The 19,658-nt window shown below is 49.7% G+C and overlaps 1 protein-coding gene across 1 annotated transcript in view; it reads right to left on the reverse strand.

Moving 5' to 3' along the window:
• Positions 1-595: 595 nt before the first annotated feature.
• Positions 596-19,658, reverse strand: part of LOC130534729 (chloride channel protein 2-like) — a 63,547-nt gene continuing 44,484 nt past the window's right edge. The window contains 13 exon segments of the mRNA XM_057049219.1: positions 596-3,615; positions 4,193-4,279; positions 5,313-5,417; positions 6,237-6,275; positions 9,918-9,959; positions 11,120-11,197; positions 11,389-11,459; positions 11,983-12,094; positions 12,490-12,680; positions 13,348-13,481; positions 16,395-16,608; positions 18,004-18,114; positions 18,391-18,460. Of these exon segments, the coding sequence (XP_056905199.1) occupies positions 3,424-3,615; positions 4,193-4,279; positions 5,313-5,417; positions 6,237-6,275; positions 9,918-9,959; positions 11,120-11,197; positions 11,389-11,459; positions 11,983-12,094; positions 12,490-12,680; positions 13,348-13,481; positions 16,395-16,608; positions 18,004-18,114; positions 18,391-18,460 (1,446 nt within the window). The 3' untranslated portion in view covers positions 596-3,423.

Here is a 19,658-nt window from a genome sequence, read left to right on the forward strand (position 1 = left end):
GAGCCCACTGAGCAGCACGCCCTTTAGCTCCACTGCTAATTATGACTTCACAAGGTCCAACTAAAGTTTCCACAACTCTTAGAGTCAATGGGATAGTGGGAGCAGGCAACAGTAATTTCCTTTTTCTTGTATTTTTGGGTTTCATTGGTGCTGATACTGCACAGCAAGCGGGCTTGTGACTAAACACAAGTGTGCTTAAAAAAAGAAAGAAGGAAGGCCAGTTAGCTAACATTGCTGCATGGGTCAATGGGAAATGTGACCTGCAGGCGCCACTGTGGAGTCGGGTAATTGTTTGAACGCTGGTTATTGCCAGAGGACCAGTGATCCCACTGTAGCGTGCCGATATTGGACCACACACCCCAGGTTGCAGAACCATGCGCTTATTTTATTGTGCACCAAATGGCTGTAACGAGAGTCTTCAGCATTGAAATATTGAGTTTGAAAGCAGATTTTTTTTAAAAAAAAAAAAGACCAAATTTGATAATAATTACAGTATTGTCACTTCAGGAAAGTTCCAGCGGTTACTCAGAGGAACAAGAAGGACAAGAATGAATCACATCTTCAGGACAAAACAGACTTTGAAAAATAAGAGACATTTTAAAATTGTTAAAATTTAATTTATTCATCCCTGATATACAAAACAATGGGTTTTATTTTTGTGAAAAATTGCCCTGGAACTTGTTCAGCTCGGTCTGATTTGACCGTTGCGGTAGAGGAAGCCTCTTGGATGTTAACCTACTGAGGGCCTTTAGGAGATAAGCCCTTAGAGCTGATGTGGTGATCTGCTATCCATCAAAAATCCCTTGGACTTAAAGAGAGGAACAGGATTAAACCACCTCAGCATCACTGCTGGAGGCGCAGTCGATGGTTGGGGCTCCGTCAACACAACAGCATTCAGAGGCTTCTTTAAACCAGATTCCTAGGTTCCTGAAAGCCAAACTGAGGACATAAGCTGGATATCTTGTGGAACAAAAAGACTTTAATCAGCTCATGACGGCTTCTGGGAACCCTTCCCACATGAGCAGTCATTCAGAACATCACGCCGGCGACACGTCACCTCCACATATACATACATCTTTTTACACTTTTCTATACAAAAATAATGTTATCTCGCATTCATGTCATCGATTAAAACAGAGTTACAAAGTGAGATGGACAACCGTTATTGCACAAATTGATTTCAGACAATCATTAATTTAAAAAAAAAGATGGAAAAAAAAAATCACAACTTCTACTCTGATTAACAAAGACTAATAAATATTCTTCTGCTTCGGTCGACACACACCTGTGTGGTAGCAAATGAGGAGGTGAAATGTCCACGGAGGGGAAGGTTCTGGCGGCAGGCGGGCTAATGACAATCGATTAAAAGTAGAAACAAACAGACCCGAATCGGGGGAGCGGGTCTCAGTCGGTCCCCGGGGTGAGCAGATGACAAGTTGCCATGGTGATAATTGCACACCGCAACGACACGTCGTCCACCCTGCGTGCATATTTATACTATTCGTGTGTCAGAAAAGTGCCTCGTCTGCTTGGAACGACTGGAAAAAAGGACCTTAACACCAGGCGCCGATGGCTCGTGGATGCAGGCACTTGTGCAGAAAGAATGTGCGACGCTTCCAACTTCTCTCAGACTCACAATTCATTTCTGAAGTTTGGATATTTTTACAGTCGGCCGCTGGAAGCCTGTATTAGCGTTAGCAACAACACACCTCTGGAACCGTCTCTTACATTTTGATAAATATGCCAACAGAAAGAATATCAAGACACTGGAGATGTACCCAGGCGAGGAAGACTTGTTCATTTCAGTCCAGCTTGTGTCTTTTTGGTAAAATTTGATCCTAAGTTTTCATGCGTGTGGATGCAAAGCCATGCGCCAAGAAAGCTATCAAAAATGACCTCCATGCAAAAGACCGACTCCACGCGGCGGAGTGCATAGTTAAGGCACCTAAATGGTTCTGTGGGGAGGTGAAATGATGGAGAGACGGAGAAATGGAGAGGGAGCACGCTGACAAGCCTCAAGAATATGGAAGACGTGAATTATTGAACGTTGAGTATGTACACGTTATCCATCGCTGATCACTGAATCATAAACCGGACTGGGGCTCGAACACGAATACCCCGGGTTCTACAGGTCAACCACAGCGGTGGCTAACGGCACTTAGCAACAACTTAGATGGGGAAAAAAGGGTGGAAAACAAAGGAAACGGATGGTGTAATGTTGACGTGGCACTGAGAAGGAACGCTAACAGCAGTAGCGGCGCTGCTATCTGCGCGTTTGGCTCCAGCCGCTTCCACATCTGCAGCGTTTCCCCGCTCGCATTAATCAAGCCGCGCCGATGTCGTCATTATGCGCGTATCAATAACAGCATCTTCACGCCACGCAGCCGCTGGTGCTGGGACACCGAGCCGCTGGTCATGGATGTTCGATACGCAGAGAATCAAACGCAGATTCATGAGAGCAGCCTCCGAGGTAATGACGTCTCCATTCTTTTGGCCATCCGTTTGCACCCTGTTCTCCGTCTCTCCCTTGCGTCCTACCACCTCCGCCTCTAGAATGGTTATTAGGAGCTATATTTAGATAAGCAGGGGGGGAAAAATGCGCCTCGCGGCGGCCATCTTGTTTTTGTTGTGACGCGAGGGTATGAAAGTGCTACAGGTGCTTCGCTGCTTGCATAGACTGGAGTCAACCTGAAGTGTTGAGATGGAAAACAGAAGAGGGATGATGGAAGAGACGGGAGAAAAGTCCTGAAATTCCAGTGCACGTTGAGGCCACAAATGTGACTCGGGAAGAAATGTAGCAGTGAAAAATTACAGTGAAATTCTGACCGTTTGGATCAAAATCAAATCCGCTTCAGCTGAAAAAAGGAATAAAATGAGCTCTAAAGGCAATAAAAATCCTTCTACCATAGTTTGCTACCTCGTCCTGGTGCAGAGCGTGCACGCGTTATTCTTTCATCAGTGCGGAACTTTAATTTGAGATGTTTAGGAACTTTGATCCCGATTCTAACCTTAAGTTAATCTACGTGTAAAAAAAACAGAATCCCTTTTGTAAAGAAAACACCGAAACCCAGTCCCGCTCATTCTTAGAGTCAACCCATCCTTTCCAGTCCACATTCACTCTGCTGTGGGTTCCCAAGGGCAAGTGGAGAGCAGGGCGCTGCGCCTGTGGTCAATTCTCCTGTGCAGCGCCTGGCCAGGACAGCGCGAGCCCCCTGGGAGGAGTGCTCGTAGGTGTGTGGCAAAGATGAAGGGAGGAGAGAAAGTCGAGGAGATGGGGAGAGAAATAAGGAGCTCAGAGAGGCTGGAGAAGCAGTAGAACTCTTTCAGAATTAAATATTGATCCTGAGCCCTGAGGAACTGAGCATATTTGTGGGTTTCGTGGGGATTAAAGATGTCAACGCCTCCTCCTCCATCCACCTTCCCTCACTGGGACTTCTCGTCAGACTCCAACTGGTTGAGGTCACGAGGCAGCGAGGTGTTGTGGTGATCCCACAGCTTGCGCAGCTCGGTGGCCTCGTTCTCGCTGCTGCTGGTGCCGCTGTCCCGGAAACTGGCCAGGGGGGGACGCAGCTTCACACCTTTGGCCTTCACAGAGCCCTCGATGGCCTTACGGAGCTGCGGAGAGAAGGGCGAGAGAGGCGTGAGGTGCAGGCGAGGCGCGCTTCCTCCTCCACCACCTGGGTGGGGCCATTGTTTGCTCGATGAAGGATTTGGCTGTCCTGCGTGTTGTGGGAGGAAAACGCGGCGCCGTAATCATGTCCCTGTCCCCGTGATGGGACCAAACATCTGCGTGACAGACAGGAGACGGAGCGGCTTTATCTGCTTCGACTGGGTTTTTGTTCTGCCGGTGGAAGGCAGAACAAAAAGGCGTAAATGTCAGGGAGGGGCGAGCGGCGCCGCACTTAGCAACAATCCTCTCTGCACTTCCTGGCCAATTCACAAACAGCCACGACTTGTTTGAGACTGGGGGGGGGGGGGGGGGGGCAGAGACGAAACGGAGCGACAATAGCTGGAGACGGCATTATTAAGAAGTCCTTTGTCTGTCGCAGCACATAACAGGTGGTGGGGGGAGGAATCGCTCATGGGGGACATGTGTGCACGTGTGAGCGTGCGCCGCGGTGACAGGAGTTCTGGCGCTGCCGACAGTGATTTTGTGTTATGAAACCGTCATGTTGGCCGGCGAAAGTCTCACCTCTTTAAGCGAAACCATGCCGATGAGGCGCCCGATGCTGGTGACGTAGGCGTGGTCCAGGCCCAGCAGGGAGAAAATGGTATGAGTCTGAGGGGGGGGGCAGAAGAAAAGGATGAATATCAACATACAAAATAACGGAGCGGAGCATGCTGGGAGTTCACTTTAACCAGAAAATGAAGCTCCGTTTGCTGAAATGCACCGCTGACTTCAATTATCTGACAGAGACAACAGAAAAGAAGTATCGGCGCGGACGAATCCGCGGATCGTGGATGGGATGGCACATTTCTGGGGCAGAGCAGGAATATTCCCTGGGGGGGATGAAGACATGAGCCTCCCGTGGGGCGCTAATCAGAGGAGGGGGACCAGTTTAGGAGAACCTAACCTCGGCGTCCACTTGAACAGGAGATGGTTTTGTGAGATAAGCAGCAGAACATATGGTCATGAAAACACTGAGAGGAGTCCGTGACACAAGGGAGCCGAGACCGGCCAAGAAAAACAAGCCCGGGTCCAGTGAGGCCAAGCAGGATTAGGAAGAATAAGTCCACTCGCCCGCGCAAACGGCGACGGGGTTTAATATGCTGGGGGAGATTGTGTCTGGATTTAGCAGTGGGGGGAGGGGGGGGATTGTTGAAGAAACCCTCTCCTAAATGTTTAAAGAGTACTCACACAGAGGGGAGAGAGGAAAAGGAGAGGTGGAGAGAAGGTGCAGTAATAAATGGAGAACATTAGGTGCCTGTGGCAGGACTGTGTCTGTGTGTGTGTGTGTGTGTGTGTGTGTGTGTGTGTGTGTGTGTGTGTGAGACAGAGCTTGTGCGCCGCATTAAGGAAACTAACAGGACGTCGGAAGAGCCAAAGCTCTTTTCTCACAGGCTTTCATGACCTTCTCCACTTGAGTGGATAAACAGTTGACTCGAGTTGGTTTGTGTGGGTTTTTTTCTTCGTCCTGATGACACAGGACAGGAGGAGCAGGCGGGGGATTCACATCACGGTTGTGATCATCAGCTAACTGAAGACTAAGGCAACCATCTTGTGGTGCGCTATCGTTGACTTCGTTTCTGTCTTCCCTTTAAGCGTCAGCAGCTGCTATGAAAGCACCAAGACGTCCAACTTGCTCCCAGACCTTATGCAGAGAGGTGCGCTCCACCAGCTGAAACGGAGCCGGGTCGATCTTGCAGTCGTCAAAGTTGACCTGCTCGTCGAGCTGCATCTCTTCCCACTCTGCAATCTGCAAAAAAAGAATGCGGAGAAGAAGAGAGAAGAACATGAACAACATCGACTTGAAGCTTAAATTACAGCTCCACTCCCACTTGACCGTCCTAAATCAGGAGGCGGCGGGTAAGCATCACCCAACCACACCTTCAGGTAACCCCCCCAAACCCCACTCTGATAGGTAATCAATGGACCGGACGTCATTTTGGATGACTCCATTAATCACAGGGGACCTGCAACGGTGGGCGGTGGAGCAGGTGCTGGGAGATGACATGGCAGATATATGAGGAGCCAAAAAGCTGGAGATGTGGACAGGAAGTGAGAGAAATGTGCACCTGACAGAGAGGAAATGAGGGGCGCTGTTGATTGATGAATTATGAATGATATCACATCCAAAAATATACGACTCCGCGGGGGGGGGGGGGGGTGTCATGAGGATGGTTCCAAATCACAAAAACTATAAAAAGAGCCGATTGCCTTTTACGTCCTCAGAACCAATCGTTATTAACGAGACATAACCTGGGTGACATCATTTTACCATCATCCGCGTTACCCTGTCCCCCCCCCCAGAGGAGAAAAGGTCATCCACGAAGCACAAATGCGTCTGTGATTGTGAAATGATGAACAAACTCTGGTCTCTGCTGCATTTTGAACCTTTGGTCTAATTGAACGCCCACAGCCGGGCGCCATGGTGCTGCGACCTCCGTTACAGGAAGTGAGAATGATAATGAGGAGATGAGGCTGCAGCGTTCGAAACATGCGACTGACATCTGCGTCCTATCCAACACGGATGGAACCTCTTTATGGCTGCGGGGCCCCGCCGCGTCCGTCTCACCTCTCTGATGGTCATGTCGTCCTCCACGTCGCCATCATCCTGCAGAAGAAGAACAAGGCGAGACGTCAACCGAAGCAGCAGAGACGAGGACAGACTCTACTGAAACCGAATGAAATGAGATTTCCTGTGCCTGCAGTAGCTTCAGCCGTGCACTGAAGGTGAAGCACATCAGAAACACACTGACATGTTGGAGGGTTACGCGGCGCCGCCGCCATGAGACAGGTGGGCAGGAATGGAAGGGGTGACTGAAGGAGCGACTACGGTGCATTAAATGAGTGCGGGGGACGTGATGTACGAGACGTCGGGGCAGATGATCGTTATGAGGATGGATCCGCGGCTCTGAAAGGTGGCGCTGATGACGGAGTCAAACCAGCAACCACAACCTGAGCGGAGAGGAGCGTGCACACGTGCGAGCGTGACGGCCTGTGAAATATGGTCGCGTGCGTGTGAACGGGTATTTACTTTCTCAGGATCAAACACTGGAAAAGTGTGTGTGTGAGAGAGAGAGAGAGAGAGAGTGACCCAGGGGCTGATGGGAGCCCTGAGCTCATTTATCCTCATCACTGCGGTGGGCGGCCTGTCGGTAACCCTAGCAACTGTTGCCGCGGGACAGGAAGAGGTGCACTACTGTTGCATTGTACACACAGGGGTCAGACGTGGCCGTTGATGAGAAAACACACATGTGCACACACACACCCGCACTTTATCTAGGCTGCCTACGAGATCAGTCCATTTGCCACAAGGCCAAGGGGCAAAATGTAAACTACAGCAGAGGGGGAGGTGGTGTGTGTGTGTGTGTGTGTGTGTGTGTGTGTGTGTGTGTGCGCATTAAATGGGTGCTTTCAGACAGATTAGCTGCTCTATTAAGGGAGCAAATTCCTGCTCCTGGATACACGAGTTAAGGCCAGAACGTGTGTTTGTGTGCAGCTGCGCTGGGAGAGCAGTTTGTCAGTCGGCATTGCAGCTGACAGCGAAATCAGAGGAAGTGCGTGGGTATATTTAAATGAGATCTGAGCGCGTGCGTGCGCGCGTGCGTGGCAGGCGCAGACAGACTCCAGAGTGTTGACAACAAGCCAGCCTAGCTGCACTTCTGGCTAAGCTGTTTCTGTTAGCAGACAAAGAGGAATGCTCCATCCCTCCGTCCTCCTGCACTGATCCACCTCCAGTCCGCCCAGTCAGCCCAGTCAGCCCAGTCCAGGGCTTAGCTTCAGCGGGTAAAATCATTTATGCTACAGGTCTGTGATAGAGGGAACAAATCTATTCTGTCTGAAAACAGAGACAGCTTCACCTCCATTATCTCGCGGCTGTCGGGAAACATTCAGCAAACATCATCCGTTACCCTGAATAATATGTCTATCAAGACTACACCTGAAGGAGACTTTTAATAGACTCTTTGCTCTCCAACGCCACCTCAAAAGAAAATTTAAAAAAATGCATCTTGTAAACTTTTAATGCTGAATCTTTAAGGCTCGAAATGCCCTCTATCTTCCCTTAATGTTCTTTATATATTCTATAGCAGAAACTCTTTTAGGATCCGCTCTATCAGCCGACTGTGATGACTTTCGGGAAAAGATTTGCTTTGCATAATCGTTCTTCACCCTTTAGTTAATCTGCATAAAGCTCGCCTGCCCACAGCTTCCAAAGTTCATCAAGAACTCTCCTTGTTCGCGTCTCACATGCAAACGAGACACAACTTAAAGATTCTAGCTGCACCATTCATGGAGAAATTTGACCCAACGGAACATGTCATGAACGTCACTTGTAGCTCACTGCTCAGGCCGTTGTTAAGAAATAAAACCCCCAAAACAGTCAAAAATGTAAAGAGGGAGTTTTGCCACTGTTGCTTGTTGGGGGCGGGTCAAGCTCTGGGTTTCTGTAAAGCACCTGGAGACCATATTGATTGTAACAGGTGGCATATAAATAAAGTTCTATTGAACTGAATACTGCGTAAGCGTCACTCTTTCAGCTGTATCTGCGACCGTGATTTATTTGCTCTCGTTTGTTCTGTAACTTGACTGTAAACAGCAAACTAGCACTCGAAGCCGAGCGCACGAGCAGAGGGGGACATTAAACACCGACAAGCAGGCATAACATCGGAATAAGGACAGTTTTTTTCCCCGGGTGTGCCATTTCCATACCGGTGCGCATACAAGAAAATATAAATCCAGGGAAACAAAAGAACCGTCAAAGAAATACAGAGGTGAGATGCCAAAAAACAAGCCCACAAGCGATCATAAATAAAGCATGGAGGCATTGCGAAGACGCGTGTGTGGGGGGAAAATAATGAGAAAAACAGCCAGGAGAGACCGGGAGGCTGGGCTGAATCATTTCGCTGCAACACACCGCTGATGTCATTTACTCTCCATCAATATTTCACAGCCCAAAAAGAACTGCAAGGAGACTGAAATACGCAACCGGGCTCAGGAAAGTCCAAACGAGTGTGTGTGAAGCAGAAGCACGGAGGCACCGAAGCGTGGGAGTGTGAAGAAGAGGCCGAAGCTAAAGCTGTTGGAATTAAAACGTGGTACATCCCTTCTGCGGTCGTGCTCCTGAGTGGTGGCGTAACTGTAATCGCCATCACTCTTCCATGTGGTGACGATAAATCCAGAGGATTGGGAACAAAGAGTCCCTCTCTCCATCTCACACACACACTTCAGGGCTCGTTACTAATTAGCTCACTGCGAGGCATTAATGAGTGAAAAGCTTCGAGGCCATCTCAAATCACTTGCTCTTAAAATTCACCATGTTCTGACCACACGATCCACCCCTCACGGGTGCATTTAACGCCCCACTGGGCTCACAGGGTGCCTGGAGACACCCTGGATCCCATAAACCTAAGTGCAACTGGAAAATCAGGGGTTATTTAGGGGGAAGAGTATTTCAAATCCATTTGAACTCCAATTTTTCCAGCTGTAAGAGGAGCCCAGTGACCCAAAATGACTTCCACGCCTCACAAAGCCAACCTGAAAGCTGGTGATACGCCAGTAAAGGTGCACCTCTGAAGAACCAGGAAGGGCAAGTTGGGACAAACCAGCTGGTGGGGGGGGGTGACGCAGGCAGGTGTGATCAGGAAGGAGTGTGGAGTGTAGCGTTATATACATACAATGAATCCAATTTGCTAAAAAAAAAATCCTGAAGTGATGCTGATGATGCACCAGATGCTGAAATCCTCGGAAAAAGTAGCAGCCAAAAGCCGGGGGCTCGTCGTTCCGGACGGGATTTCATGACCTCTTAGTGGGAAAGGTGGTTAAACCTTTGCCACCATAGACCAGAACACCAGAGAGAGACCATCTCCCATCACAAAGCTGGTACAGTGAAAAGTGACCCGCGGGTACGGAGCTGGTTGCTGCGCACGCTGCACGTTTGGGATGAATAAACATGGACGACATAATCAAACCTGACAGGCATCGCAGGGAAGAAGCGGAGACTGAAAAAAATAAATAAAATCGTTTTGGCAGGAGTAAAACTGCGAGTGATAAAAACGGCAGCAGCAGATTTAAGAACTCCCCCAGTGTCTGGAAGGCTAAGTGGCGATGAATCAGGGGGGACGTGAGGTGCCTTTAACAGCCGGAGACGTGGCGGCGTGCACGTCGCGCACGTCGCGCAGCTTCCAGGTTGAAAGTGAACCCAACAGTGCAACACAAGTGAAATCTTGAGAGTAAACATGGTTTTGGTGCTCACCCCATCTACGCTCTTAAAGCTGGGTGAACTGGGAGGTGGTTCCTGGGGAATGGTGACAGGAAACCAGTGAAAACCAGATTATTCCAACACAAAACGGGATCATCCATTAATCAGGCCGGGAAAACGATCACCCAGTGCCGCTTCGGAACGTGATTACTCGTTGCCTAATTGTGCTCCCGTGATCGACGGGATCGTTTGTCATGCAAGGCTGCACCATCTTTCTCCATCCGTAATCAGGCGCGCGCTCCCGTCATCCACGTGCACCAGCACGCGCTCGTCATTGGACGGGAGGCGAGATCCCAGCATCGTTCTCCAGGACCTCCCAGGACCTCCCGCGTGGCAGGAACTCGTCCCTGAAACGACCGGCTGACACACGGCGGGCACGTGCACGGACAAGGTGAGATTTGGGGTCACTCCAGGAGCCGGGCCAGGCCTGGCCTGGGAGGCGGTCACTGATTGGACGCCTCGGGTGACACGGCTGATGATGACACGCTGGCCGAACAGCCTCCTCCTCGCAGAACACGCCACGTTACGAAATTTTGTTTCTTTTTTTTTTACATTATCAAGTAAATAAATCCTAAAATGAAGAATTCACAGGCGTCAAGTGTTCAACCTAAACTGACCAGTGGTCCAGCTTTAACGGCTCTGTAGCCAATGGCTGAAGCAGCTGAGCGGCGGCTGCCTGGGGGGGCGGGGTCACAGGTATGTACAAGGAGGAGGGAGTTCAACGCGTTCATTGGCACGATGACCCAGACGGGCGCCGGCTAACCCGTCGGCAGGTTTGGGATCAGACCCGCAGACACGGAAACACGTAGGCGCTGCATCGCCAGACGGCGAGAAGGATGAAGACGGGAGATGAAAGAGAGAACCACGAGGTGAGAGCAGAGCGATGGATTCTTCTAAGATGGAAGGGGAAGATCAGACGGGACCTCGGACGCCACCGAGGAGCGTCCGACAGGATCAAAATGGAAGGAAAAGACAGAAGAATGAAGACAAAAGAGGAGGCAGACGGTAGATGCTCCCATCCCAGCAACATCGGGGACGAGGAACACAGGAAGTGGAGGGGCAGCTGGTCAATGTGGCGTCTACGTAATCTCCGTCTACAGAGGATGGGATGGCAGGATGGCTGATGCTGATTGGCTGATGAACCTGTTGGCGGGCGGATTCCAGGCACTCGGATCGGCCCGAGTGGTGGCTCTTACCACGACGGATATCCGGACTCGTTTGGAGGGCCTCCTGAGCTCAGGAGCCGTGGGGCTCTCCGCGTTGTTGTTGTTGTTCTTCCAGGTAACCAGAGACAAGCAAACAACATAAACACCCCCACAGAGAAAGCTTATAAAGTTCACTGCAGTGTAAATATGAGCAGCAGGGTGTGTGTTCTGTGTATCTGTGCATGTGGGAGAGGCAGAGAGAGAGAGTGTGTGTGTGTGTGTGTGTGTGTGTGTGTGTGTGTGTGTGTAGGGTATCTCACCTCAAGGCCTTCTGGGTCCGGACTGCTGCAGAACAGGTTCTTTAAAGCGATGCCTGAGTGGTCGTGTGGGCCTGAACCAGGGAAAACACAGATCCAATCACATAATTACGCCCTGCCTTTCGGAGTTCATCCCAGTTGGTGACAAATAGAGAACAATGTGTTATTTTTTTATTATATTTAAAAACCCCAATCAGCGTATCCAGTGCCGGACACGTGCTTCACTTATAGCTCGTTAATTTACATGCAAATTTACGGCAGGCTACAGCAGCAGCTAGCCATTTAATTGGACTGACTGAGCACGGGAAGGGAATGGATTTTTAGACAGATGCATGCTAGTAAATATAACAATGTGTTTACCTTTTACTGCAACCCTTAATGTGACTATTATTGCTGCATATTATTATTTATTGGGACAAATGCATCTAAAATTACTGATGTTCCTATTAGCCTAATCAGCTGCGAACATGTGCTGAGAAGATAATACTGAATTAAGATGCTAACAATACCGCCGCCTTAAACGTAATCTCACAAAACTGAATTTAGAGAGGAGTCTATTACAGTGTGTGTGTGTGTGTGTGTGTGTGTGTGATTTACCTGTGGGGATGTCAGTGGGTCGCTCCACCACTGAGGGTCTCTTCAGTGCAGGTTTGAGGGGCTTCTGAGCGACTGGACGAGTCGGACTGAAGGTCGACTCTTCAGTAGAGATCTGCGCGCACACACACACACCCACACACACACACACACCCACACACACCCACACACACACCCACAAGCTTTCACTTTTCTGTGAACTCATCAGATAAATGGATGTTCCTCTGCAGTGATGTTGGGATGGAGGAATATAAAAGTAAAGAGGAGACGTCAGAAGATCACAGCTAATTAATGCCTTCTCATGTTGGCCTTCATTTAAAGACTTCAGACTTTCCAGGCCAGCGTTTGTGTGACCTAGAAACTATTTTCTCTCACTTGTGTTAATGTTTTTTTGAGGCCTGGATCATCAGTGAGGGTTTTACTGGTTTAGAGAAACAGTTGCCTTGGCTGGAAGTCAAGCTTTTACAAATATAAAGCAATTGAGCGCCCCCGCTTGGAGTGACCTCTGACCTGAAAGCGGACCTCCTGACTGGCCCTCTGGTTCTCATCATTCTTGCTGGGGACCGTCAACACTGACAGGTTTTTCTTCTCGGACACAGACCGATCCCTGATGTACTCCAGGCGTCGGGCCCGGCTGAGCTGCCGGGACAGCAGGGCCTGGAGCTGAGCACGCTCGATGGATCCCAGCAGGATCATGGACTCTGTGGAGGGGGGGGGGGAGTAAAGAGGACATGCACAGAATAAAAGTGTCAAATAGAAAGCGGAGAGCAGACAGTTCACATGCTGCAGCATCACAGAGCGCTCGGCTCCACTACAGAACCGGTGTGTGTTTGTTACACGCTGTATTTAGTTAAATGTGTCGGCTAATTGTTCCGGCGCCACTAGCGGGAACATTTGGTGGATCGGTCCTCACAATTTTTGAACATTTTCCTTTGCCCTCAGCCTTCCAGCAGGTCTGAAAAGCACCGCTTTAAATATCTGATGAAGCTTGACTGTAAAGAATGTTAAAATGGCGTCGGTCCCCGGTCTGAACCCTTCGCGCTCACAGTAGAGAATCGTTTGGCGTACGAGAGAGTGTGGAGCCAGAGCAAAGCCACACTTTCCGGTGGTGTCGCCGCCCACGGCTATACCCGAGTCCGCCGTCATCCCAAGCTGTTGCTAGCAGGAGGGGAGCTCGGAGTTTCCTTTGGAAGCGGATTCATCTTGGTGGGTGTCGCCCTGCCTACAACAGACTGCTGAGCCTGAGAGGGAAGCACCCGAATTCAGAAGCTCCTGCGTCTCTGCGAACAGGTAAACACGTCTGCGCGGTGCTTCACACTGAGCTGTGGCCTGGGCACCAAGTTCTCCAGGTGTGCTGCTCGCTCTCACCGGCTGATTCCACCAGCGCCAGGGTCTTGAGGTTCCCCACCATCAGGACATTCTGCAGGTCCCTGTAGCAGCAGTTGAGTGTGATGTAGCGCACGTCTCGCACCATGATGTCCTCCACGCGGATGTTGTACTTCCTGAGAAGAAGAAGAAGAAGAAGAAGAATGAGGCAACTCGCTGCATGTTTGTGATCTCTGCGTTTCGGCTTGTTCAGCGTGTGGCGGCGCCGACAGACGACACTGGCGAAACACCCGTCCTCCCGCTGACCGGTCAATCCAATAACACGCCGCACTGACAACACGTCACGGACGGGATCGCGTCACGGGGTGACATTGTGTGAGCGGCTCTCGCCTCAGCAGAACCGGGTGCCCCGGTCGTAAACACTCCGATTTCTCTTCCTGCCAAAGGAGAAAAAAAACAAAAAAACAAACGACAAAAACAACAGCAGCCACTCGCCGGCGTCCTCGCTGCCAGGCCCTGAAGCCGTGCCAGGACCAAGGCTCCAGCCAAACCCTCCGCGCCTCATTGTGGTGGCCACTCAATGAACTGACCTCTGCTGAAGTACAAAGTTAATTTAATGATCCCACACACACACACACACACACACACACACACACACACACACTCATTTCAGAGAGCACAATGCTGCTCAAGGAAGAAAAAAGCTCCGCATGCAGCTCCAGGATGTGACATCAGTACAATTCTTTGCTGAAAGCGTCCTTTTGAGGGGGAGATGACATTGAATGTGCCGCGCGTCACCCGGGACACAGACAAATGCTCGCCATCGGCCCTTCCAAAAGGACAGTTTGGAGAAAATTTGATGTCGCACTTCCCGTCTGGCACGTCCCGTGAATATTGCTGAGCTCGGCTGTCCATCAAACGGGGCAGAATCGGAAATTTGTGACGCTCGGAGCAAATCAAGCCGGTTCTTTTTCTGCTTTTATCTAAACAGACCCCAAATGGAAACCGTTTTGGTTCCTCACAGAAGATATTTTCCTGACAGATTGCCCACAGATAGATGTCGCGAACGGGAGGAAGATTGAATTTCTTTATCATATTCGGCACAAATCTGGAGATAAAGATCCTTTAAGTTTTATCTATTTGAGAAAACTTTCTTTAAATGAGCCTAAAGATGCGAGCAGAGATTTTTTAAGCAACCTGAAGATCCAAGTTTATTGAAAACTACAGTAAAGCCTCAACACGAATTGTCCAAATTTGCCCCATGACAGAAGAGCTTCCCGTGTTCCAGGAGCTCGGGGGGGTGAGTCTTATGTCTGGAATGAGACCGGCCTGGACAGACTGACAGACCGCGGACAGCATTGGTGTTACGCAACGGTTCTGCGAACGACTCCATTAAGAGAAACAACAAATGTTGGAGACAAAAGGTGGAAAATAAAGAGGTTTTATGTAAGTCTGATTGGAGCGAGAGCCAGCCTGAGCCTGTGGTGTCTGCACGCCGCTATCTGAAAAACTACACACGCATTAGATAAGAAATCCAATTCCCCCCGTGTCCGTAGGTGTGGGTGTTGAACAAATGTGCGCGCCATATGTGTGTGTTACATGGCAGGTGTTACACAAGCGTTCCTGCGTGTGTGTGAAAGAGAGTGGGCGGACTGTTGCATGGGTATCAGATGGATAATTTCCAGTTTGATTGAAAAAAAAACAAAAAAAAACCCCAAAGCCATTTAGCTCGAAGCGGCCTCGCTCTCTGCATCCCCCCCCCCAGCAATAACACATAACGTCTCGGTAAGAGTCGGAGGCGAAAGACTGAATGATGCGGGGAAGCAGCTCCCAGACTCGTTCTTTGTGTTATTAAAAATGAATGATTCACGGAAATGACATTTTTCGGTGCCGCTGTTGTTCCTCCGACTTCTACGCCTTGGCGACTCCTCCAGATGTTACGTCTGGGTAACCACGACGGCGATGATGGATGACTTACTCCTGTGGTGCCATTTATTTTGACATGGCGGGGGGGTTTGACAACTTCTCAATCACAGTGTAAACTTTTCAGTCCATCGATGGCTGATTGTAATTAAACACAGGTAATTAATCACCTGCATTTATAGGTGCAGGAGAGGACCAGGGTGTCACCCCTGGCAGCGTCCCTCTGCGGAATGGGACGGGGCGAAAAAGGTCAAGAGGCCAGCAGGAAAAAAAGGAGGGACAGAGGGGTAAGAGCAGCGTGGGATGGAGGGCCAGATAACGGAGGGATGGATCGTGAGAAGACGAGGAGGAGGGAATATGTCGTCATCATAACCAACTATTTGCACGTTAACGACGAGCGCTTCGCCGGGTCTCGCCACCCTCGGACAAAAACAAGCGGCTGGTAATCCCAATTCAATACCGTGTGTTTGGGATTAATCATAAATGGGAGTAATGAGAAGCTCCATCTCTGTTGGTCGCCTATAAACCGGATCCCTCCCTGTTCCCTCACTCTGCCCGTGAGCGAAGCAGCTGCTAAAAACAACACTTGGAGCCACAAAATCATCTTATTAACAATAAAGGCTGAAAATGCTGCATCCAAGATATCGCGCCGCTAATTAAACCCTCACTATTAATCAAGGGAAAGCACGCCGAGCAAACACGACTCAACAATGACGGAGCCCCTTTTTAACCTTCAAACATCTCACATCAGTCACACACTGTAATTGGAATTTTACCATGTTAACATTAGCATTAGCATGGGCTCCATCTCCCATCAGGCATTTTTGAAGACGCGTAACCCTGAGGAAGCAGCGGCCGAGAGGCATCAGTGGGGGGGATTTTGATAGCTCGCCGTCCCGCTGGCGTACATATAAGGGCATGAATATGCAACACATTAAGCTAAATTGAAAAATTAGGATTAACATCCTGACATTCCACGTTAGCGTCAGCTTCTGAGAACTCCCGATTGATCACAAAATCCCTTTTTTAAGACGAATCCGAGGATGTGTGTCACACCCCTGACACAATTAACTGATTAGGCCACTCAGGTAAACTGGGTGCACCTTCAAACATACACATACAACCGTTGTACATTGTCCACATGTGACCGGGTCAGCAGCACGTACTCGTGGTGGCCCCAGCCCAGCTCTGGCAGGTAGGGCAACTTCTTGATCCGGATGATGGAGTCGTAGAGGGAGGGCTGCAGGGACTGGGCCACGGCGTTGGCCAGGATCACTGCTATCATCACGGGAAGGATGTGGGAGATCTGTCCGGTCAGCTCGAAGACAATGACGGCGGTGGAAACGGTGTGGGTGACCGCTCCAGAGAGGGCTGCCGCACCTGAGGACGGGGCGACAGAGGAGGTCAGAGGAAGAACGGAGGAGGAGATAAGAGGCTGTTCTGCTCGCTGGCGCCAAGGTGGTAAATAAAAACAGGGTCCTTGAAGGGATTCCAGCAGCATCATCCATCAAAATGAAATATAATTTAATATCACCATGATTTCAGAGGCATGTAATAGAAAATATGCTGAACACCAATGACTCATGAACTTTAAGACCGCCATTTTTCACTTACACACCTCCAGGAGTGGCTGTTTGTTTTGTTCCGTGAAATATTAAGGAGGGAAGGAAAACGCCTCGAAAGAATAATCAGCTCCCGTTCCAAAGTTGATGGATACGGGATTGATCCTGGGCTCGGCCCAGTACAACGTGCATTCCTTTGTTCTGGACGCGTTCTTTTGTTTAACCCAAATATGAACACGACCTCAAAGGTCTCTTCCAGGGGCAGAATCGTCTAACTGAGAGGCGACAGGTTTCACAGGGGCCAAACCTGGTCTTTAACCGTCTATATAGAGAGAATATGTGGAGAATAAAAGGAAAGATTTCAGTTTCCGAGACGTCGTCCTGTTTCTTCACCTCATCCCGGCAAACTGGATTCCCATTTTTCTCCGAACCACATTGTCTCATGAGGCCAAAGAAAAACAAAGACCCGCTTGGCTAACTGGATACACAGAGAAAGCTCAATATTTCAGAATCTTTTTAACCGTTTAAAAAAAAAAGCAGTGTTGTGAAAGCAATAAAGAGTGTGTGGCCAGAGCAGCGCGGAGAGGACGGATGAGTCCGATTCAATGACCCAAACGAACAGAATGCATGAAGAACGCGTGGAACAGAACAGACGGCGGCCCAGAGACAGCCCTCAATTGCTTCCTTGTTCTTCCTAGCAACTTAATTAAGGCCGTCCCTGGGTGCCCACTCTGCCGCTAAAATTCGGCGAGTTGTGCAGCGAGACGGGAGCGGCGTGTGACGGCGGCGGCCTGTAGAGGGCTGAGTCATCAGGTTCAGGATGCTGCGACAACAAAAACATCAGCGGCAAAACGGGAAAAAACAGCCACGCTGGTGACGTCAATAAGAAGTTGCTCAGTTAAAAAAAAAAAACAACAATGGGAAAAGCGAGGACGAGAAATACGATAACCATTAAACAGGAAAAAGCGGAAGCGCTGATGACTCAGAAAGCTAATGGATTTAGAGAAAGATGGAGAGTTAATGTCTTGAAAAGACCAAACTCAGAGCTGGAAAAGAGTGGAAATATTTAAACGCCGTCGTCTCAATATTAATGGTGTGAATCTGACGCAGTGCACGTGAGCGCGCTCAAGAGTGGAAGCGGCTTTTAGGGAAAAGGGCGAGAATGACATTAGGAGGCAGGAATCTGGAGGAAACGTTGGCGCCTTTGACTCACCCACGACGGCGTATCCTCCTGGCACGATGGAATAGACGGTGCCGTCTGAGTGGATGCCATCTGGGAACCAAGCTGCCATGCTCTCCCCGACCAGACGGCCAAAAGCTGCCCCTGAAACACACACGCAGGGGCCTCAGAAGCCAGGATATACAGGTGAACTGTGGATTTAGACTGATAAGCTTTAACTAATGAAGCATGACAAGCCAGTCATTTGATCTAGTGCCCCCTACTGGTAGATGCCAGTAACCTGTTCCTGCTTCTTTAGGCTAAATTTAATTAGAACAGCATGAACACTTTCCTGTTTTATGTCACTGACAAACAGTTGAGATGGATGCTGATCTAAGAACACACACACACACACACACCCACACACAGCTGTTGTCTTACCAATCACAAATACTGGCATGAAGGCTCCGCAGGGGACAGGAATGGTGGTGGCCAGGGCAGACATCCAGAACTAAGGCAGAACGAGAGGAGAAGAGGACATGGTGGCATTTCAGTTAACTTCACTGCACTTTCATGGGTGCCCTCAGATGATATCTGAGCCCGTTCCTCCGCAAGCGGCGCAGAGCTGTCACTCTCGCTCCTCATTCCTCAGAGACCCCGAAATGAACCCCCCCCCGTAACGAACGGCCAGCGCTGATTGGCCGGCGCTGCGCTAGGTGAGCAGAAGGGACGTGCTAATTAGGAAAGACAAATAAAAGGGAAATGTCAGCGGTGACAGTGTGTGAACAGGAGCATCAGGTGTGTGTTTGTGGGGGGGGCAAACTTTAGGACTTGGGAGGAATCGTTAGGGATAACATGTACTAAAGCGTCCGCTATTCCCAGGCCCCCGTTCTCTCCTTTTCTTTTCCCTTCTCTCCATCGCTGTGGATGTAATTAAGGCCGTCTTCCATGGCAGAGTAATGGATACCCTTCTGTAACTCTACACTGCAGCTTTCACACCCTGCGCTCACACACACGCTCACACACACACACACACACACACTCGCTGACGTGAATCAGAGCTGAGCGCAGCCGGGAGCCAGACGGGAAGAGAACACAACAAGCTCGAATACAAAAAAAAACTGAAATAACTCTCCAGCCTTCCTCCGGATTGTCTTCCTCATTCCTTCCTCCTCCTGTAAAACCTTGATATGAGCCGAAAGGTTTAAAGGATCTGGGAATCTCATAACATGGGATTAAGTTTATTAGAGAGGCCACAAACTCTGAGGAGACTCAGACGTTCCCGCATTTCTATGAAATGTTTCCTTGTGTGGAACAGTGGGATTTAATCCGGATGAAAAATCTCCCGCCAGGAAGATAAATCTGCGTAAATAGCTCGTTTCCACAACGTAAACCGTCACGCTCACAAAATAGAAACAAATTTGATTTCTGAGCCAGACTGCCTGTCAAAGAAAACCCTCGGAGGCGAACGTGCCGGTTCTGAAGTTTGGATAAATTTGAAATCTGCTGCTAATCTCTGCACCGACTGAAAATGGGTTCTAAATTTCTGTCAGAAACACAGAGGGGGTGTGCGGGTGAATGGGGTGGGGGGGGGGGGTCTCCAGCAGGGCGTGTGTGTGTGTAGGTGACAGTGTTATCTGAACCAGCTGCTTGTTTACCCACATTAACACACTCTCACACACACACAAACACAGGTGAGTGTGACAGGG

Source organism: Takifugu flavidus, chromosome 12, assembly GCF_003711565.1.
Source record: "Takifugu flavidus isolate HTHZ2018 chromosome 12, ASM371156v2, whole genome shotgun sequence".
NCBI lineage: Eukaryota > Metazoa > Chordata > Actinopteri > Tetraodontiformes > Tetraodontidae > Takifugu > Takifugu flavidus.